Genomic DNA, 22,020 nt, shown 5'->3' with positions numbered 1-22,020 from the left:
GCAATGGATGGGGGAACTCCCACACCCCGCGGCGCGTCAACACCTAGGTCGCAACCGAAGAAAAAGAGAGAGGGGGAAGTGGAGAAAAAAGCTAAAGACCTCAACAATTCCTGCTCCTCACCCCCCAACAAGCAGCTGAAGGAGGGGAGAGAAAAAATGGAGAGAAATGAGGAAACGGAGGATGTCCCCACCATCATAGAAGGGGAGAATACTCTGGAAGGAGTACCCGCCGGAACAGCGACAGCTGGGATGGTGGGCGAGACCGAGGTGAAGAAGGGAAACACAGAGGAGGACGAGGATACAAATCTCCTCACCCCAGATTACCCCCCTGAAGGAGAGGGTACAGGATGGGAAAGGGGTCCCGAAAGCCCCTCTTCTTTAAAGGGATCGGAGGCAGGCCCGAATCAAAATTTAAATAATAAATAAATGGTGGCTCGGGTCCTGCAGGCAAATCTCAACCACGCCCGTCAGGCGCAAGACTTGTTTGTGCACACTCTGGCGGAGCGTGGTTGTGGTTTGGGCATTGCTGCGGAGCCGTACCAGATCCCCGAGCACCCTTCGTGGGTGGGGGACGAGTTGGGCTCCGTAGCCCTTACATGGAGGGCGGATGCTCGCGCCTCACTTTCCGCCACATTGGTGGGCAAGGGCAAAGGGTGGGTGGCGGTCAGGTGGGGACCCGTTTTGGTCATCGGGGTCTACCTGCCGCCTAGTCTGGACCTCTCAGGATTTGCTGAGAGGTTGGACTCCCTTTCCGCTATCATCAGCGGGATTGGAGTGGGGCGGGTGGTAGTCTCTGGGGACTTTAACGCAAAATCGATGACGTGGGGTTCCCCGAGGACGGACCGCTGAGGTGTCGCGGTCGAAGAGTGGGCCGCGACACTGGATTTAAGGCTGCTGAACGAGGGAGGGATAAGCACCTGCGTACGGGAAAGGGGAGAGTCGGTGGTGGACCTTATCTGGGCCTCCCCAGCGACCCTCAACAAGGTGCTAGGGTGGAAGGTGGCCACGGAGGTCGAGACCTTGTCAGATCATAGGTACATAGTCTACGGCCTCGTGGTCACACCCGAGCAGGTGCTCCAGCGTCGACGGCTGAGAGAGACGACCTCTCCTAGGCGCTGGAGCACAAAGAAAATGAACGAGAACGCCTTTATGGCCTCGATCCTTTCGGCCACGTGGCTGGAGAGAGGAGAATCGGGAGAGGCCGATAGGGACATAGAGTAGGAAGTCGAGTGGATCCGGGGCGCCATGTCTGATGCATGTGACGCGTCAATGCCCCGGATCAAGGCTGGTCCGCAAGGCCGTAGAGCGGCGTACTGGTGGACCGGGGAGATCGCGGAATTGCGGCGGTCATCGGTCCATCAAAGGAGGAAATACGCCCGGGCCAAGAAGAAGGATAGGCCGGTAGAGGAAGTTAGAGGCCTCTACCAGGCGTACAGAGTGGCCAGGGACGCCCTACGCCTGGAAATAAAAAAAGCGAAAGCTAGGGCGTGGGACGAGCTCCTCTCGCACTTGGAAGAGAACCCTTGGGGACGGCCATACCAAATGGTGCTCGGGAAGCTTCGCAATAGAGGGCCACCGGCTACGGAGACCCTTTCCCCGGAAGCCCTGGACCGGGTGGTCGGAGGGCTCTTTCCTCAGTCTGAGGAGGAGGATACCCCCTTCCCCATCTTTGCGAGGGGAGGACCCGAATGGTCAGAGGACTGGCGGTCTCGGGGGAAGAAATGGAGAGTTGCAGGCGGAGACTCCGCGGCACCAAGGCCCCCGGACCCGATGGACTCCCTAGGAAGGCATGGGCTGGAGCCTTTGAGGTGATGGGTGGGCATCTTGCACACCTATACACGAAGTGCCTCAGACTGGGAGTCTTCCCCGAGAGGTGGAAGAGGGCCAATTTGGTCCTCTTGCACAAGAAAGGCAAGGATATGGAGACCCCCTTGTCATTCAGGCCCATATGTTTGCTCGACGAGGCTGGCAAAATCCTGGAGAGGATAGTCGCCAATCGCCTCGTCGAGCACCTGGAAAGCATCGGGCCGAACTTGGATGACCGGCAGTACGGCTTCCGCGGTGGAAGATCAACCGTGGACGCAGTACTGAGGGTGCGCGCCTTTGCGGAGGCCGCGGTGCGGGAGGGCAGGGTGGCGATCGGCGTGTCTCTTGACATCTCGAACGCCTTTAACACCCTGCCCTGGAGATGTATCCAAAGAGCCATGGCCCGCTTCGGCGTGCCGGGATACCTCCGCCGGATCATCCAATCGTACCTCAGCGACCGCTCCCTGCATTACACCAACAGGGACGCGGTAGAGGTTACGAGACGAGTGGGATGTGGAGTCCCACAGGGGTCGGTCCTCGGGCCACTCCTGTGGAACCTGGCCTTCGACGGGGTGGTAAGAACGGCCATCCGCCCCGGCTGCACGGTCGTCTGCTACGCGGACGATACGATCGTGTTAGCCGAGGGGGAAAACGGAAGGGAAGCCTCGGCCCTGGCCACGGTAGCGACGGCGTGTATTACGCGGGCTATCAGGGAGTTGGGCCTGAGGGTGGCGCCCCAGAAGACGGAGGCAATCATTTTCCGGCCAGGTGCTAGAGGTGTGCCGCCGAGCCTTTGGGTCATGGTAGAGGGGGTGGAGACGAAGGTGGAAAATACCTCTAAATATCTGGGGTTACTGCTGGACGGTGGGTGGCGCTTCGCCGCGCACTTTGCCCAGTTAGTTCCCCGCCTGGAGAAAGCAGCTGCCGCGCTGGGCCGTCTACTCCCGAACCTGGGAGGCCCTGACGGTCGAGTCAGGCGGCTGTATGGATGGACGGTTCACGCCATGATGCTGTACGGGGCACCCGTATGGGCCAAAGATATCAGCGGCAACCGGAGGACCTTGGGCATTTTGCACGGGGTCCAAAGGAAAATGGCATTACGGGTGGTACGTGCCTACCGTACAGTGTCGTTCGAAGCGGCGACTGCTTTGGCGGGGATTCCTCCCGTGGAGCTCCTCGCGAAAATGTACACCGATGTGTACCGACGCATGCGAGGGCTCCGGGAGGCGGGGCGGAACATCGTCCCCCGGGCGAGGATTGCGGTGAGGCGGCAGCACCATAGGAAGATGCTGGAACGGTGGAAGCAGCAGCTGCTCTCTCCGTCTGGCAGAGCTGCGGGGCGTAGGGTGGCTGAGGCCATAGGGCCTCACTTAGAGGCCTGGGTGGAAAAAAGGAAGGGGGGAATGACCTTCCGTATGACCCAAATGTTTACGGGGCACGGCTGCTTCGGCGAATATCTGGACCGTATTGGGAAGGAGACTACGGGCAAGTGCCACCACTGCACTGATCCCCTGGACTCGGCGCAGCACACCCTGGAGATGTGCCCTGCGTGGGTGGAAAGCCGGGCGGAATTGTCCACGGCCGTGGGAGAGGCATAGTGAAGGCTATGGCAGAAGGGGAGGACAAATGGAAAGCGGTGGCCTCCTTCTGTGGAGTAGTCATCAGCACAAAAGAGGAGGCGGAGCGAGAAAGAGAGAGAGAAGGACGAGAGAGACGCGGGGGGAGAGAAGGTGAGACCCCTCCTCCCTCTCCCGGGAATTTGGGCGAGAACCCCCAACATCAGACCCCCACCCTTGAAAGCCAACCACCACTAGTAAGTGGGCGGTCGGACCAGGGGGCCGGGGCAGGCAGTGGGGTGGACAAGGAAGTAGGACGAAGATGACGATGAAGGGGGAGACACGATTATCCCCCCCCCCATTACGTCTCTGGTGTGGGAGAGACGCAGAGCCGGAGGTGGGTAGGAAACGGACATTCCACCTCCGTCTACTGCAATCTGGGAAGGAGAAGACCCCGGCTGGTATCCCGGGGTCGTAATAGGGAAGGGACGCTCCTGCGAGTGCTCGTTGGACCCAGGTCCAAGCGTGTGTGTGTACGAGACGGGCAGGAGGAGGGATAGTGCCGATGGCGAGGCCCTCCTTTCTGCATAAACCGTCTGGGAAGGATACCCGGGGGGGTTTTAGTGGGCATTCCGGTGCTTCCTCTATAGCGCCGGCGAGTCCCACATACCCCGGCCAACCAATACCAGGCCGGGGATGCGTAAAGGCATTTCCCCCTCGTAACAAAAAAAAAAAAAAAAAAAAAAAAAAAAAAAAAAAAGGTTAGATTCCTCCCCGATGATGCGCCACCTTGACGTGGTGGGGAGGCTCTGTCCCGAAGCCCCGGGAAACCGGAGTGGAGGGATAGTTAAGAGCGCATCTTTAGCCGGATTTCCTCTTGGACCCCGGCTCGGGCAGGATGCATAGCACCGGCATGCATACCTGGGTGTCGGACGCGTACGAATCGGTTCCTGCTACAGACGCGACGGTCGCGGCGGAAATGATGGTGAGCGCCACATAGTACGCCGGGGGCGAAAGCCCTTAAGCCGGAGCGTGGCTGGGCGGGGGTTGAGGAGTAACGAAGACACTACGCGAGGGCCTTAGCGCGCCCGCCTGAAGAGCGTCCTCCCTTCCGGAGGAGTCCTTATTATAGATGACACCGTATAAAACGTTACGTATATTTATATATAAATGGATTGATAGCTACAATTAGAATTATGTATATGTAAGCTTATACATACTTATACACAATGCCTGCAACATTTTATGTATAATTATTAATAATTATATATAAAATGGACAAATTTCGTATATTTTCGTATAAATTTGTATAATTAGATACGACTATTTTTGTCTGATTATATATAAAAATTTTTTACCGGGTTTATAACACAATATCAATATCTGATCGAATTCATGGTTTGTCACAAATGAACTAACGAGCATTTAACTGTAAATTTACAATACTTATATAAAAATGTAACTAATTTACGGAAGATAACGTTATGCTGCGTAATATTACAAAAATTTAGATATCTTCATAAAATTTTTTTAAATATTAATGATTAAATTATACATATATTAATATTAAATATTAATTTAAAGTAAATTAAAAACTCTATTTATTTTCTTTTTTTTTATTTATTTTCATAAATACATATATATATTTTTATGTATAATTATATATAAAATATAAATATATATATGTTACGTCCAGGCCCGTAGAGAGGATGAGTCAGAGAAAGGGCGTAACAAGAACTGTTCCGATGTCAAAAGTCTTATCGACGAGTGACTCGGTCGAGCGAGCTGCAGGTTAGCAAACAAGTAAACGACGGGTGTCGTTATTACTCTGTTATGCGAACGTTCTCTCGGTGGTCCCTTTTTCGTAAGAGAATTGAATCTCTTTTACGCGGGACGGGACCTTATATGATCTTTTGCGTGGAGGGAGTGAGAGAGTTAAATAAGTTTACCGATCATTTTAATTTTTAGATTAATATTTATTCAATTAATTCTTACCATTTTACATATGATCTTATTAATATCGGCTTTAAAATTATTTGTATGAGTGTGTGCGTGTGTGTGTGTGTGTGTGTGTGGATCGCGGGTGTTACATAAGTACGGAGGTCATCAACCAGAAAAGAGGAGGAAAGAGTGCGATTCTAAAGATTTTATTCTGGTTGATATTTGTTACAATGGTTTATAATAAGAGGAAAAAAAATAATAATAAAGATTTACGAAAATGTAATATGTGTTACGGCGCGATTTCGCACACGGTCGTGTCGTCCGATCTATGGTCTCGGTTGGCTCGCGAGAATCGGCGGGTCGGTGCGATTTTAGGCATACTTAGTAAAAGAACAGGGTTGAATAAAGGAGAAAAGAGACGATGAGAAAAAAAAAACAAAACAAAAGAGAAGGAAATTAAACTTACTATTTAGGCAGATTTGTTGCGTTTTTTTTAGCTGCTGGTGTAGTTGTGGCTCCAGTTGTGGTCTTACTTGGCGGGTGGTCTTTGTTAAGCACTGACTCTAATAGATTTTAAGATGTAATCGGGACTCCCGCAGTGTAAAACGAATTGCTTGAATCAGCGAACGACCGAAAAATCTGTGCCGAATGAATCTGATGCTGTACTGTCGACTGATTTTAAATTTTTTGGTCTTCGTAATGCGCAAGTCTCCCCTTTTTATATTAAATCTTGAGGGCGTGTTAACAATTTGGGCGGGAGTATTTTTGAGATTTTGACGTGTAAAAAGCTATCGTTCGGTGAGATTCTTCTCCTCCTTATTTTTGATTGTTGCTGATTGGTGGGCTCTGTACGGCCTCTTAGGAAATTTGAAGATTCTTCATTTGGTTATCTCCTGGGATTATCCAGCTGTTTCTTTCCATTTATTTATTTAGGGGATCTCTCTATCGATCCTTTTCGGTCATTTCTTTGAACATCGATTTCAATGTTTAAAACATTTTTTTCGTTCCGCGGCCCTCTTATGACTGGTCGGGCAATTATTGCTTTATCTTTATAGGAGGTAAAGACGTGGAGCCGACAGTGCGTAGCGGCGTTATTTGTTTCTTTCTTAAGATTATGCAGCTGTGTTTGTCGATTTATTCATTTAGAGGATCTCACTATCGACCCTTTCCGGTCGTTTCTTTTGACATCGTTTTCAATATTTTAAAATATTTTTCGTCGCGCGATCCTTTTTATGATTAGTCGGGCGATTATTGCTTCATTTTCGTGGGAGGAAAAACGTGGAGCCGACAGTGCGTAGCGGCATTATTTGTTTCTTTCTTAAGATTATGCAGCTGTGTTTGCCTGTTTCGTTGTTTAGAGGATTTCGTTATTGATCCCTTCCGGTATTTGTTTAGATATCGTTTTTAGTAGGTCTAAACGTTATTTGATAATAACGGTTCTTTTCTATTGCGCGATCCGTTTTTTGTGACCGATCGGACGATTATTGTTCATTTCGTGGGAGGAAAAATGTGGAGCCGACAGGACGTAACACATATATATATATATATATATATATATATATATGTTACGTCCGAAAGCAGACTCGTCTTCTTGCGACGCTCCTTTTTCTTTCAAACTTTTGACCGATCGATATATCAATTTTCTTATATAGCTGACACGGACGTAACAGTATATATAATTTTATATAATTATATATATATTGTATATATATTATATATATATATATATATATAAAATGTTTTAAGAACCTGCCATTAAAATATTTACCAGTCATTTCGGGAAACCTTGTATGTATAATATATGTATGTATGTATGTATATATACACATATATAATATAAAAATAAAAAATAATTATTGACTTAATTATTACTATACTACTTAATAGCAACAGTAATGGTATTATTAGTGAATTATATAAAAGATTATTTTATTAACACATTTTTTTAATAATGGAAGTATATAATATTTAATTAATTATAAATGTAATTATATATATATATATATACATATGTGTCAAGAAATGACCAGCATCTCAGCTTTATAAGAAAATACCCGATTTTAGGGCAAAACAATTGTTTAAAAATTTGTTTAATTATTTTTATCATCAGAACTCTTTATGAAATTAATGTACATGACCAGAACTATACTAGACTGTTTTAAAATAAACAGAACTGTCGAAAATCGACCAGCATCTCAGCTTTATATTAAAAAATACGCGATTTTTGGAAAAATAATTGTTTAAAAATATTTTTAATTGTTTTTAACATGAGAACTCTTTATGAAATTAATGTACATGACCAAAACTATACTAGAACTGTCTTAAAATAAACAGAACTGTCGAAAATCGACCGGCATCTCACATTTATGTTCGAAAATATGAATTTTTTGGGTAAAATAATTGTTTAATCGTCAGAACTATTGACAGGACGTGTTTAGGCGATAGAACTCTTTTTATTCTTACTTCCCCGTAATCAGGTATTCGAAATATGGTGAGATGCTGTAAAGTGTTGTCGGAAGTTAGCATCTCATTTTTAAAAATTCGATTTTAATAATTAATTGGACGGAACTTTTGTTAAAACTTATCAGGAACTGTAGAACTATGCTGGATGCAAGTAAATATAAAGTTTATTTTTGAGATTCTAACATTTGAGATGCTAACTTCACACACCCAAGGACTGTCCGGCCAAGACCCCGAGCTGTTTGACTTGTGCAGGGCGCGGGCGGCCGTCCAACCATTTGATTGGACGGCAAGTCTGCCCCGTAACAAAACCTTAGCCGAAAAAACCGGCAAAGGAAGGGGGAGGGGCCGTGAGGACCAAACCCCCTGCCGTCCCCCTCTCCCCCAAAAAGAAAGAGAATATCCCGTTTGGATCGGCGTCCGCCCATCCTTACCCCGCAACCCCTGAGGTAGCTGTGCTACCCAAGTATAGAGAGGAAGTTACGGACGTCGATGCCAGAACTGGGAAGGAAAAAAGAAAAAGGTATGCGAGGGAGGACCCCGTATCCTTGACACAGGGAAACGCTTAAGAGGCCCAATCCCCACCTGTGAAGGTTAAGGTAGTAGAGGGCCCACGGGAGGAAGGAGGAAAAGGAAAAACACTTCTTCTCCCCTCTGTCCCCCTCCACCTTCCAACCCTGGAATCTGTAACAGAAGCGGCAACCACGTCGCCCTCACCCTCCCCCACCTATTGTCTACTTACCGATTATCCCCTAGATGGGGAGGGTTGGGGGAATCTCCAGGTGGGGACAGAAGATTCCTTGAAGGACCTGATCGCCTTTAATAACCAAAATGAAGGCTAAAATCTTTCAGGCCAAACTGAACCACTGCCGCAAGGCGCAGGACGTTTTTGTCCACAGCCTCGCAGCAGAGGGTTATGGCCTGGGGGTGGCCGATTTGGGTGCGGGACGATCGGGGCTCCGTGTCCATAACATGGAGACCGAGGACGGCGAATTCCGCTCTGGCCTCCATGTTAGAGAAAGAAGACGATTTGGTGGCCGTCCAGTGGGGGACCACCGTGGTGATGGGGTGTACCTTTTTTTTTTGACGCAGGAGAAATGCTTGATGCATACCACCACCCTCGGGAGAGGGATGGTGGTTATGTTGGACTCCCGGTGGTCCTGATCATATTGGACCACCGGACTACCAACTAAAACTCCTGCGGTGGCCTTCCGCGCGATGGAGGGGCAGGCAGGGACCCGGGACTCGCAGTTACATTACTTCGGTATCCCTGACTGTGGGTCCCCTTCGCGCTTAAGACTCGGCGACATTTGACTTTCGCTGAGTCTCCTTCCCAGATAGGACTGTTGATGTCCTACCTGATTTCTTCTATTTTTGTGAACGAGTGGGGCCACGCCGCCCGTTCACCTTCCTCTGGGACCCGACACAGGGCAATGCAGGCCCCCGCCTGCACTACCCAGGTCCCGAGGGAGAGACGCAACCGTCTCTAAAGCAGACGTTCGTCTCTGGTTGGGGGAACATCATTCCAGCCACCTTTCGTTGAGGTGTGGTTTTTATAGAGGGGCCTATTGGCCCCTCTCTTTTTTAATTCTCTCATTCGCGTTTAGCGACCATGAGGAGGGATCTTATTACCTCCTCGCCATCCTGTTTGTTACTAGGGGGGCTAATAAGGGGGAGGGGAGCACTTGGTGGAGACATCCAATCCCCAACCATGCCCCCCTCTAATGTCATCTTCTCCTTTGAGGAGAGGGCGACTGGATTGTCCCCCCTCAATTGCTCGTCAAGGCCTTAGCTTCATTGTCAGTGGGGGTAGCCGATGCAAGGAGGGACCCAAGCTCCCATCGGAGTCACTCTCCTTCTCCTGTTCCTCCTCGCTGCTGTCATCTACAACAGCCGCTGCAGCGGCCGCAATCGCCGCTTCTGCCGCCGCCTCTTCTTGTCGGCGTATGCGCTCGGCCGCCTCCTTCTGCGTCATAACTTGTTCGCAGAAGAAGGCAATCGCCTTCCAGGATCTCTCATCACCCAACATCTTTGTAACCATGGTTGGCAACGAGAGGTCGTTGCCAATCACTGAACAGAGATCACGGCGCAGCGTGTCCCACGCCGGACACTTCTCCAGCGTGTGCCGCGCCGTGTCTCTCACCTCCTTACAATGGTGGCAGGCCGGGTACCTTCCTTGCCGATTCGATACAGGTACTCACCAAAGCACCCATGCCCGGTGAGCACCTGTGTCATCCTAAAGGATACCTCACCTCGGGCCCTGTCTAACCATTCTTGTAGACAGGGCCGGACGGCCTCAACGCGGGTTCTTTAACCCGCAGTCTTCGGGTCAGATAGGTGGGCACTCCATCTCTCCACCATAGACCGCTGGGCGTGGATCCGGATGGTCTTCTTGACCCTGGCTGGTAGAGGGCCATGACCCCTCCTGAGCCCCCTTTCCCAATTATACCGCTCCGCGTACATTGCGGTCAGGAACTCCAAGGGGGGCGAACCCGCCAGGACCGTGGCCGCCGCATGGGACACCGTGCGGTAGGCCCTTATCACCCTCACGGCCATGCTGCGCTGTATGCGTCGGAACTTGTCCTTTGCATAACGCATGGCCACGAGATCCGTCGCCCATATTGGGCATTCATACAGGGCCACCGCATTTACGGTGCCCATGTATATACGGCGGACTCAACCATCCGGTCCCCCAAGGTTTGGCAGGAGCCTACCCAACGCCGTGGAGAAGCGCTTCACCTTGGGGGCAAGGACATTGAAGTGGTGTCCAAACTTCCACTCGCCGTCCAGTAGGAGACCGAGATATTTAAGCCGGTTCCCCACCGAGATAGAAGTATCTCCCACCCGGATATGAGTCCTTGGCGGTTTCCCAGAGGATTTACTGTGAAAGTAAAGAGCCTCGGTTTTTTCTTAGCTGCCACTCTAAGACCCATACCAGTGATGCTTTGTACCACAACTGCCACCGCTGTCTCGGCCTTGGCTGCTGTATCCCCCAGCTGCTCCCCGCGGCCACCACTAATGTGTCGTCTGCATAGCAGATGGCGTGGCAGCCACGAGGGAGAGGAAGGCAAAGGACTCGGTTGTATGTGAGATTCCACAGTAGGGGTCCTAAGACTGACCCCTGCGGAACCCCGCATCGAATTTCCCGTCGGCATTGGAGTCCGTCTTGTGTGACGAACTCCAGGCTCCTATCCCGGAAATATTGTCTATTGATGATCTCCACAAGGTAGGGAGGGACCCTGTATTGCAACAAGGCATCCATTACTCTATCCCAGGGCAGGGTGTTGAAGGCGTTTGCGATATCTAGTAATACCGCAAGTGCCACCCCGCCCCCTTCCACGGCTTCCTCCGTGAGGGACGTAACACGACTAATCGCATCCACAGTCGAACGTCCCTCGCGGAAGCCATATTGCTCCTCGTGGAGACCACCCTCTCGGGATATATGTCGAACAAGTCGTTTTGCAATGATCCTCTCAAAGATCTTGCTGACCTCGTCCAGCAGGCATATTGGTCTATATGCCGACGGGGTTCCTTCTTCCTTGCCTTCCTTGGGGAGCAGGACCAATTCAGCCTGCTTCCATTGCTGGGGGAAAGCGCCATGTCTGAGGCATTTATTAAATATGTACCTCAGACGTTCTCCCAGAAAGTCCAGTGCCCAGACCCATATCTTTCCAAGCACGCCGTCAGGGCCAGGAGCTTTTCTTGATCCTATTCTTTTGACGGCGCGCTGAAGTTCGTTGCTGGATATCTCCTCGTCCTCCTCTAGTTCATAAGGTCCCCCCAGGCCGGGACCCCAGTTGAGTGTGGACTCCTAAACCACTAGCGGGAAGAGGGTGTCCACAACATTCCTGAGGACGGGAGTATCCAGGGATTCCGTGACGGGGGGCGTGTCCAGTTCCTATACTTATTCAGAACTATTCTGTATGGACGCTCCCATGGGTCCGTGTTGAGGGATGACAGTAGCTCATCCCAACAACTGGCCCTGGACTTCCTGATAGTGGCGCTAAGGGCGCATCTTGCGGCCCTATAGGCAGCCAAGGCCTCCTCTCGGATCTCCGGGTTTCTTCTTCTGGGAATACGAAGAGGGTGCGTCGCGCCTGGACAGAGGAGCGCCTTAATTGCGCTATTTCCTCCGTCCACCAATAGACGGCGTGACGTGGGCGGAGGACCCTGGCGCGTGGCATGGCTGCGTCGCAGACTTCGCGCATAACGCCCCGCAACCATTCCACATCCAGGTTAATGTCCCGCCTTTCCTCTCCCTCCGGGATACCCCACAAAATGGTCATTAAGGCCTCTTCTAGTTTCTTGGGGTCCAGCTTTGTGAGGGTCCACCTACCTGTGTCCCCGCCTCGAGGTGGGTGATGTACCCAGTAATGCACGGCGTCCAGGACAAATTCAATGTATTGGTGGTCCGAAAAGGTTTCCCCTCTCGAGTCACCCACCACGCGCCATCCTCGCACCTCTTGGCCCCCTCTGGAGCCGATCGTTATATCCACGATCGACTCCTCTTGGGGCCGGACACATGTGCTCACTCGGCCTTCGTTAATAACGTGAAGGCCGAGCGAATTCACCCCACCTCACCAGGGTAGTTCCCCTGGTGTCCTGCCTCGACTCACCCAGTGCCGGAGACTTGACGTAAAGTCTCCAGCTATTATGAGTGGATCGGCAGGGAGTATGTTTCTGACAACATCCCCCACCTGTTGAAGGAGTGAGTCAAACTGGGCAGGACTTCAACTAGGGGGGACATAGCAACTAATTATTGTTGTGGACCCCCACTTTGCTGCAACATATCCGTTCCCCTTTCCAATACATTTGAGAGGGGGGGTGTTATTTGTTGCAGCACCGACCTCGATTGCCGCCGTGCTTCTTGCATTCCCCAGCCACGTAAGCTTTGCTGAGATCTTATAGGGCTCAGCAACAGATGGCCAGCCCGATGCCACGCTCAGCCAGGCTCTGATAAAAGAAATTCTGTGCCTGACTGGCGTGGTTTAGGTTAGCTTGGAGGAACCTGACCGCCATTTATTTTGGGTGATCAAGCTCCTCTGGCTTTGCCTCTATCTGCGTATCCTCCCCATCATCTTTCGGCAGAGGGGTATCCTCGGGCTTTTTTTTAGAGCCTTTCCTTGGTACCCTCTGCTCGAGGGGTTCCCCCTCTTATCACCCCCTCTAGATCCTGTGAGGACCTCTCGCATTCGGCTGCCAACGCATCCGCCTTTTTTTTGTTGTCCGGACCCCCAACCTCAAATAGTTGGACACCGGTAACTGCCTTTCTGGCCTTCAGGCCATTAATTTCGAGACTGGCGAGATCTATACTGTCTCATTGCCAGTCTCAGATATTCTCCTTGTATTGGCCGGATGGGCATGTAAGCACCATCGCAGTTGTACGGGGGACTCTCCTGCGTCCATTTTTCCCTCCCCTCTTTTTTGGTTGGGAGGGAGGATTGGACATCGCAGGCTTAGGTTGAGGGCCCTGTGGTTTATTGCCTGGCTCCTTTGCCTTCGCCTTAACATTCGTGGTTGCCGGAGCCCGATTGTCACCTTTTTTGGTGGTTTTTTTGCGAGCTTTACGCTCTACCACCTCCTACGACCATGCGTCTTTTTTTTTTCCTGTGAGCGGGGGAGGCGAAAGTGTTGTCTTTTCGGTGGGTTTCGCCTTACCCTTGAGGGCTTGTGTCTGCCCTTCACAGGGCCTTGTCGGCCCCTTTTGGGTTTGGAGAAGGCAGCTTTTCCTTTTTTTTTGGGAGGCGGCTGGGGTCCCGCTTTCAGTGGATCTTGCCCTCCGCGGGCCTTTTCCCCTTTCCTCCTCCTCTTCTCCACCCTCTCGCGGTCCCTCTCGTTTTTGCGTCAGGCCCGCCGTGGGAGCGGGTCCCACGTGATTCTGCTCTTGTCTTCCCCGGGGATTAGAGGCCTTAGCCTCCTCTCCAGCGGTAGACGGGACAGGAAGCGGAGCCGGAACAAGCTTTTTTGGAGCAACCACCGCTCCAGAGAGCCTTAGCGTCTCCATCTTGCTTCGCGATGGGATCCAGGAGTGCTAGAACTGCATCCTTTTGGTCCATCAGCTCATTATATTTTGCCCTCAGCTCCTCGGGCAGATTCGGAGGGAAGGCCTTCGATGGCCGCGGTACCCCTTTGATCGTCGATCCCGCCTGTCTTACGGGACCTGTCCTTGCCGGGGGGACTGCTGTGTCCATCTTCATATCCTCCCTTATATCCTTTTCCCCCTGTATAGGAAGGGGAGAGGGGGCAGTCCCTCCCGTGGCAAACAAGGAGAGGTGGGATTCCGATAATCCTCCTCATCCGACCTCACCACCAGCCTCTTCCTCTCGGAAGTGTTCTCTGGGTAATGTCCCTAGATGAGGAAGAGTATGGGGCGGGTAAAAATACAAGGGAGGAAGAGGAGCTTTCTAGTTCGCACCTCCCTTTTCAACTCCGCATTTTCCTCCCGGAGCTTTGTCAGTTCCTTACGGAATTCTTTAAGCTCAGGGTTCTCTCCCTCCCTGATTTGTCTGGCCATAACTGTTGTAGCTGCTCTCAGCAGGACTACAGTGTCTTTGACCTTCCTGACCAGAGACCCTTTCATTCCGTTGGAGCAGTCCGCCACCTTATATAGGATGGTGGAATGCTCCATGAGTTGCGCCGCAATTACCTCGGTGGATTCCAGCAAGAGCAACTCTTCCATCTCCTTTTCATCGTTGAGGAGACGTTCCACCTCGCTGATTTAGAAGGATCCGGAAGCAGCGACTCTGCCGCCCTTCTATCTCTCTTCTCTTCTTTTCTGCGTCTTTGAGCTTCCTTCTTTTTTTGGCGCCTTCCGACATGTTTGCCGATGACCGGTTGATGGCCTTTGCCCCGTTTCTCCTTTTGCTCCTTGACTATATTTTCTGCCACCGAACTGGTGACAGAAATATTGTCATTCTCCTCTGCGATCTTATCGCGGATCTCCTCGCCATCTATGGAGTCTGCCTCCATATTCTCATCATGAGCGGAAGTCCTCTCCTTCTTGAGCCAGGAATGGTTGTTCCCAACACACGTGCAGAAAAATCTTCCGCAACTGGCCTGACCTCGTTGTCCTTCGCACTCATCAACGGGGATGGAGGGGGGTCATGCCTCATCCCACTCGTGCTTGGAAGTGGGTTCTCCATCGTCCCTTCGGTTTCCTTCCGACGGGTGAGGGGGAGTTGGAAGTTAACATCTTCAATCCTAGTGATGCGCAACTTCTCCATCCTAACCACGTGTTCTCTGTTTGTTGCAGAGGCTAACCTCGCACTGCTCCTGTAGGGAACCTGACGTGGACGCCTAAGCGTCATCCTAACCGAAGAGGAATCTTCGGATATATCGCCCTGAACGCAACGGACAGGTGGACCGCGACCAGATTCTTTCCCCAGCGTTTTTTCCCTCCTCGTTGTTATTATTTTTTTTATTTATAATATTATTTATTGATGGGTCCATTTGAAAATAATCCCACTTTCCCCTTGCAGCTCCCTCGACCAGGGTATATCTTCACCGCCGTCGAAAGCGCCCCGAAACATGACTCGTAACGCTCCCGACGAGGGGCCCCAAGTTTCCCCGGGGGGTCGAGATACACCACGGGCCGGCGGCCAAAGACAGCACCGGCACTGGATCTCAGCCCCTTACTGACCCATGGGGTTTTGACGTCCTCATGGGCTTTCAGGGGTTCTGTGTCTGACCTCGGACACTGCAAGGGGCGGCGCCACCCGGAGGGCCCCACGGACGGTTGGGACGGAGCAGCTGTCCCCTACCCGTCTTACCCGCCGTGGCGACCAGCATACCGTGTTAACACCCTCTCCTCGACAATCCTCGAGGAGGGCACCGGCGGTGCACCGCTTCGGAAAGGGGAACGGTCGCGATGCACCGCCGGTGGCACCCATCGCGCCGCCGGGCCCTGCCTCGGAATATGTCCGAGCGGCCCCGGCGGCAGGCCGATGCTGCACCTCCGGAGTAAGCCCTCGGCGCGCACACGGCCCACCCGCCGCTCCCCGGCCCGAGCTCAGAATACGTTCGAGTGGCCCGGGAGGCGGCCCTCCTCAGGGACGCTGAGACGAGAGAGCCAAGGCTCTCCACTAGCACCCTGAGGCACTGTTACCGGCCTGAGCTCAGAATACGTCTGAGTGGCCCGGCAACAGTCACCCCGCCTCTGTGCGCGTACAGAGAGGGCCACGTCCTTCCGCCGTTTGCACAGAAACAAAGGGTCTCTCACCCTACTGTGGGACGCTGTCTTCCCCCATGCCAGACCGCGAACGACGCAGAAGATCCCGCGCTGCCGTCCCGGCCCCAGGCACAAAAAGGAACGGCACCCACATCCCCCCCGTGGCCCCGAAAAGGGAGCTCTGAAAAGGGCTGAACCCCATGCTCGGCGGGAAAGACTGGAGCAGCAGCCCCGTGCAATGTCTTTCCCTAACGGTGCCGTGCCACCGGGCGTTTAAATTTCGGGTTGCCGTCCCTTACCACATACGGGTCCCCTCGGAAGAGGGTTGCCCCTGCGGGGAAGTGGGCCCCGTCCCCCCAGGATGCAAAGAACTCTTCCACCCCAGGAGGAGCCCCCCCGAGACTGGGGAGCACTTCCCAGAACTTGGGGAGCAATTGTAGAAAGTCCGAGGACTTCGTACTGACCGCTCTGGGCACCCAAAATGTCTTCGGGTGAGCCCTCCCACCACGACAAGGTGGCGGTCAAGGGAGGGGATGGGGGTGTACTTGCCTCTCCCTCTGGGGGAATTCAGGGAGCGGCTGGACACATTAACGGACTGGTTGGTCCGGTACAGCCGCTCCTGGCCGACCCTCACGCTGGGAACTTCAACGCATGGTCTTTAGCATGGGGGTTTGCCGCCAGCACAAATCTCTGCGGGCATTTGGTAGAAGAGTGGGCGGCAGCAAACCGGTATTTAGCAACGACCTCCGGTTGCTAAATACCGGTGGCATGAGACACCTTTTTCCGCGGGGCGGAGAATCCATAGTGGACCTGGCTGACCCTGACCGAGAGCTAGCGGGGGACGTCGACCTGGACCGACGACCGCAAGTTGGTATTGCAACGAGTGGAGTAGTGGGCGCGCGAACCACGGAGTGAGAGGCGAGTGCTGGTTGGCGACGTGCGATTTGATTTTGTTCAAATAAATTTTATTTTCTGGTTTATGAAGGCATCGATGATATCTTATATTTTGTTCTTTTTTGACATGGCCCTATGCCAAACTTTGTTTTTTATTTTTTTAATAAAGACAATTTGCGTTTGATGATTAACGTTGTTATACGTGGTTATAACAGGGCATTAAGCCGACTTAACTATTTTAACTAAAATTGTAAGTGTGAAAGACCGAGTTCGATTTTTAGTTTTTGTTTACTATTGTTGTGCTGCTGTTGGATTTCGACCCGATCTGGTATCAAGTTTTGTTATCTGCGATGCGTTTAGAAACTAAGACGCATATATGTTAAAGTTATTTTCTTTTGTACTCTGGACATGGCCTTATGCTGAATTCTGTTTTGCGTTACTAAAATAAGTTGCGTTTGGTTACTCATACATTTATATCTGATTTTGACAAGACACTATTTTGAGTTTATTAATTAAGTAAATTGTAGGTGCGTTAAAACATTATCAAAAGGGTTATTTTAGTTATCAGTACCGGTTCTTTTTTTTGTGTTTATTCTTAATATTAAATTAAATGAGGATGGTACATATATCCATGTGTTAACGAGACGATAAACCAAGCAATGGGATTTGTAAGTTTGATCGGGTTAACATAGAATATGCGGTACGGCTGCGATTGGATAAAGCAGTGGCAGCAGAACAACGTTTGGCATCGCGCTGATGGTGCGAATGATCCGGGTGGACGTCGGGGTATTGTGCGCGAGCGGTGCTGTTTTCTGGCACAAGGTGCCTGGAGTCGGCATGCGATCGTTGGACGTTTGGACAAGCGAGGACCAGCGCTACTTTGATCAACCTGAGCAGACTTAAATTGGTCAAACTCGACCTGGCTAAAGTCGACCTACGCAAAAACATTAGATGGCGCGCACGCGGAAGTCGAAAAAGGGGAAATCACTCCTATAAAAGGCGAGAGCGGACTGGCCTCGAGGTCAGTCGGTCGTTAGAATCAGTCGTTCTTAATAGAAGCTGGTCGGTTCGTAAATTGTAACCCGATCCTGTCTCCGTACAAAGCGGTTAATTTTGTAAATTGAAATACGCGTAACACGGAAAGACTTTTTGTAGAATTGTTGCACGATAAAGAAAGGAAAAGAAGAAGAAGTAAAATATTTAAATTCAATTCAATACTTACCTTGTTGAATACTTACTTCGTCAATTGCCTTTCTTGATCCGACATTGAGCGGACCGTGGATCGAATAGCGGTGCCGTAGACGCGAAGGCTGAAGCTAGAGGATCGTGAAGCTGTGGAGCTGCAGAAAACCTGGATATTTCGGAAAAATCCGGTCAGAATCAGTTCATTCGAAGAAGCTCGGGTCGAGTATTGACCCGGAAAATACTTACCTTTCCACTTGGCGGTTAAAGTGGATGACGACCGTGGCCTGCAATTCAGATGAGAGAGGTGTAGTGTAGGTCTTCGGGGTGTGCTCGGGTAGAGCGTCTTAATAGGCCCTATAGGGGACCAATAAATTTGAACGGTTTGGTCACAACCTAACGTAGGCCATTCCCTCCGCCCTGCGAAATGCAAGCAAATAGAGGGTCATCCTCGAGCGGGAATCGTTGTCCGATGACAGACACGTAGAGTTCCGCTCGGGGGTAGTCCCTCCACAGGTGCTTCACTCGCCACCGCCAGGCGGCATGGATACTCTCTCCGCTGTGGTCCGTCCACAATCTTGTGGACGAGGACCTCCTGATGGCCATATTTCTCTCGGCTACTTAGCTCGAGAGACCGGCCGAGGGGTCGGACCTCCAGTTGGAGATGGAACGACTCCGGGGCATCATGACTGACGCCTGTTTAATAAAAACATGGTTTTTAGAAAATAATTAAAGATTTGTTCTGCTTAATGATGTGTATTAAATAGCCGCAGTAATTTGACTGTGCTAACGTAGCATAATCATTTGTCTTTTAATTGGAGGCTGGAATGAAGGAATGGATGAGATTTAAGCTTTTTAAATTAAATAATAAAAATTTAAATTTTGAATAAAAATGTTCAAATAATATTATGGGACGATAAGACCCTATAGAATTTAATATAATTTTTATTAAAATACATTAGTTTTTAAATTTAGTATAAAATTATATTTAGTTGGGAGGATTAAAAAATTTTATAAACTTTTTTAATTTTATTTAATAGATAATCATATATTTATGAAAATATGAATAAGTTTTAAAAAAAATTATTGAAAAATTAATTACCTTAGGGATAACAGCGTAATATTTTTTTTAAGATCATATTATAAAAAATGATTGCGACCTCGATGTTGAATTAAAATAAAAATTAGATGGAAAAATTTAATTATTTAGTCTGTTCGACTATTAAAATTTTACATGATTTGAGTTTAGATCGGCGTAAGCCAGATCGGATTTTATCTATAATTAAAGTGTAAATAAATTTGTACGAAAGGACTTTTTATTTGAAATTTTTTTTAAATTAAAGAATAATATTAATTTTATAAAAATTGTAGATTACTTTGGCAGAATAGTGTAATAAATTTAGAATTTATAAATATATAAAAATAATTTATATAAGTAATAATTAAAAATATTTATTATTATTTAGTTTTAAATTTATTAAATTTATTAATTTTATTATTAATTTTATTGTTAGGGATTGCTTTTTTAACTTTATTAGAGCGGAAATTTTTAGGATATGTACAAATACGTAAAGGTCCTAATAAGGTCGGGTTAGTTGGTATTTTGCAACCTTTCAGCGATGCTATTAAATTATTAAATAAAGAATTATTTTATGTTTATAAATCTAATTATCGATTATTTTATTTGACTCCTTTAATGAGATTTGTAACTATATTATCTATATGATTATTATATCCGTTTGCTACTAATTTTTATTATTTAAATTTTTCTATTTTATTAATAATTATTTTTATATCTATTGGCGGGTATTTCATTATTTTTATAGGATGGTCAGCAAATTCAATTTATTCAATAATAGGGTCTATGCGATCTGTTGCTCAAATATTATCTTATGAAGTAAGGTTTATTTTAATTATTTTAATTTTAATAATTATAAGAGAAAGATACTCTTTTTTGGATTTTTATAAATATCAAATTTATATTTGGTATTTAGTTAGTTTATATCCTTTATTTTTGTTATATTTTATTAGAATTTTGGCTGAGTTAAATCGTAGCCCTATAGATTTTATTGAGGGCGAATCAGAGTTAAGTTTCGGGGTTTAATAATTGAATATTTTAGGGGGGGATTTACATTAATTTTTTTATCTGAATATGGTATGATTATTTTTTTTAGATTTATTAGAATTATTTTATTTACTAATTTACTTTTATATTCTATGTTAATATTTGTTATAATTAATTTAATAAGATCTTTGATTATTTTTATGCGAGGATTATTACCTCGAATGCGGTATAAATAAAAATTATATTATTAATTTATTAAATTAATAAAAATAAATTAAAATGAAAGAATTTAAAATCATTAAAATAAAAATAAAGTAAAAATTTGAATTTAATAAAAAAATATAGATTAAGTTCATTTAAAAATTAAAAAACGTTAGTGGGGGAATTCTGGCTAAATTAAAAATTAATAACAAACAAATTAAATTAAAATTAATTGAAGGAAAGTTATTACTTTAAAGAAAATCTAAATGAAATTTTAAAATATATAAAAATTATAATAATAATTAATGGGATAAGTGTATAGAATATTAAATATGAAAATCAGATTAGGGTTTTAAAATAAATTAAAATTAATATTTATCCGGTTAATCGAAGAAAACATTTGGTTAATTGAAGAAAATCTTAATAAAATTTTAAAATTTATTGAATTAATTATTTTAAAGGCGGAGATAAATGCAGATGTTAAAATTATAAAATATAGTAAAAAAATTGGAGGGTTAATAAGTGAAATTATGTATAAAGGAATAATTTTTTGAATTGTTAAAAAAATAAATAATGAATATCAATCTAAAAAAATAGCTACAGAAGGGATTCATGAATGAAATGGGGGGATCCCTAATTTAATTATAATAGAGATAAAAAAATTGATTATAATAAAATTTATTTGTATATATATAAAATTATTAATAATTAAAGTTAACATTATTATTAAGGAAGCTAAAGCTTGAATGAGATAATATAAAAAAATAATTTTTTTATTTTTTAATTTAATTGATAAAAAACAAATGAATAAAAAATTATTAATTTCCATAATAATACAAATTATTAATAAATCGTATAAAAATAAAGAAATAAAAGAAAAATAAATTAAATAAGACATTAAAAAAAATTTTATGAATAAATTATGATGCATATAAATAAAATTAATTTTTTAGTTGTATTAAACTTTGAATAAATATTGAATATTAATATTATATTTTAATGTATTATAAAGCATAAAAATTTTTGAAATTTTTTGAGATAGTTTAAATCTATTAAATATTTAAAAAAATTAATTTAAATGAAAACATATATAAATTATGTATGATTTATTCTATCAAAATAATCCTTTTATCAGGCATATCATTAAATAAATTTTTAGTTATTAATAAAATTTAAATAGCAAAAATAATTAATTAAATAAGAGAAAGATAAAATTTCTATATTTAGGGTATGAACCTAAAAGCTTAGAGAATTAGCTTACTTACTTTAATTAAATAAATATAAATTAGTATAATATTTTTGAAAATTGACTATTAATCATTAGTTAAAATTAAATATGATAAGTAAATTTAATTTAAAAAAAGGTTATAAGTAAATTTAAATAAATAATTTAAATTAAATTTGTATTAGTAAAAATAATAAAAGAATTTATTAAAATTAAAGTAGTTATAAAGATTAATTAATAAATTAAATAATAAAATATTATAAATAAAATTATTATAAAAATTGATTTTTTAAAAATAATTAGTTATTATAGAATTAAAAAAGTATAATTAGTTAAAATAAAATTCAGAGGGAGAGAGTAATTTTATTTAAATTTAATAATTGACTATTTTAATTATATGTATTTATAAAAAAAAAATATATTATTAAAATTAAAATTAAAAAACTTATCTATAAATAAAATAATTAATAATAATTAAAAATCTTATTTATATAAATTTAAGGAGAGTATTTTATAGAAAGTA

General features: G+C 46.1%; 3 protein-coding genes across 3 annotated transcripts; 1 reads left to right on the top strand and 2 right to left on the bottom strand.

Annotated features, from left to right (window-relative positions):
- The first annotated feature begins 426 nt into the window (after positions 1-426).
- On the top strand, positions 427-1,221 carry LOC140676011 (uncharacterized). The gene is made up of 2 exons (XM_072910592.1): positions 427-737; positions 891-1,221. The coding sequence occupies exons 1-2, from the start codon at positions 427-429 to the stop codon at positions 1,219-1,221; spliced, it is 642 nt and encodes a 213-aa protein (XP_072766693.1).
- An 8,852-nt stretch (positions 1,222-10,073) lies between these two features.
- Positions 10,074-10,424, bottom strand: LOC140676010 (uncharacterized). Its single transcript, XM_072910591.1, has one exon. It carries the CDS (start codon positions 10,422-10,424, stop codon positions 10,074-10,076), a length of 351 nt encoding a protein of 116 aa, XP_072766692.1.
- A 74-nt stretch (positions 10,425-10,498) lies between these two features.
- On the bottom strand, positions 10,499-11,987 carry LOC140676009 (uncharacterized). The gene is made up of 3 exons (XM_072910590.1): positions 11,679-11,987; positions 11,029-11,574; positions 10,499-10,951 (listed from the first exon to the last, which is right to left on the bottom strand). The coding sequence occupies exons 1-3, from the start codon at positions 11,985-11,987 to the stop codon at positions 10,499-10,501; spliced, it is 1,308 nt and encodes a 435-aa protein (XP_072766691.1).
- Between the last annotated feature and the right edge of the window lie 10,033 nt (positions 11,988-22,020).

The sequence above is a fragment of the Anoplolepis gracilipes genome, unplaced genomic scaffold (assembly GCF_047496725.1).
Source record: "Anoplolepis gracilipes unplaced genomic scaffold, ASM4749672v1 Contig35, whole genome shotgun sequence".
Lineage (NCBI taxonomy): Eukaryota > Metazoa > Arthropoda > Insecta > Hymenoptera > Formicidae > Anoplolepis > Anoplolepis gracilipes.
Note: the sequence above shows the minus strand (reverse complement) of the source record. Positions and strands in the feature narration are given on the sequence as shown.

Coding starts and splice junctions, on each gene's coding strand:
- LOC140676011 (XM_072910592.1), top strand. CDS start 427: ATGGTGGCTCGGGTCCTGCAGGCAAATCTCAACCACGCCCGTCAGGCG. Junction 738..890: donor CTCTCAGGATTTGCTGAGAG/GTTGGACTCCCT, acceptor ACTGGATTTAAG/GCTGCTGAACGAGGGAGGGA.
- LOC140676010 (XM_072910591.1), bottom strand. CDS start 10,424: ATGGGCACCGTAAATGCGGTGGCCCTGTATGAATGCCCAATATGGGCG.
- LOC140676009 (XM_072910590.1), bottom strand. CDS start 11,987: ATGGTTGCGGGGCGTTATGCGCGAAGTCTGCGACGCAGCCATGCCACG. Junction 11,575..11,678: donor GGGAGCGTCCATACAGAATA/GTTCTGAATAAG, acceptor CTAGTGGTTTAG/GAGTCCACACTCAACTGGGG. Junction 10,952..11,028: donor ACACCCTGCCCTGGGATAGA/GTAATGGATGCC, acceptor TTTCCGGGATAG/GAGCCTGGAGTTCGTCACAC.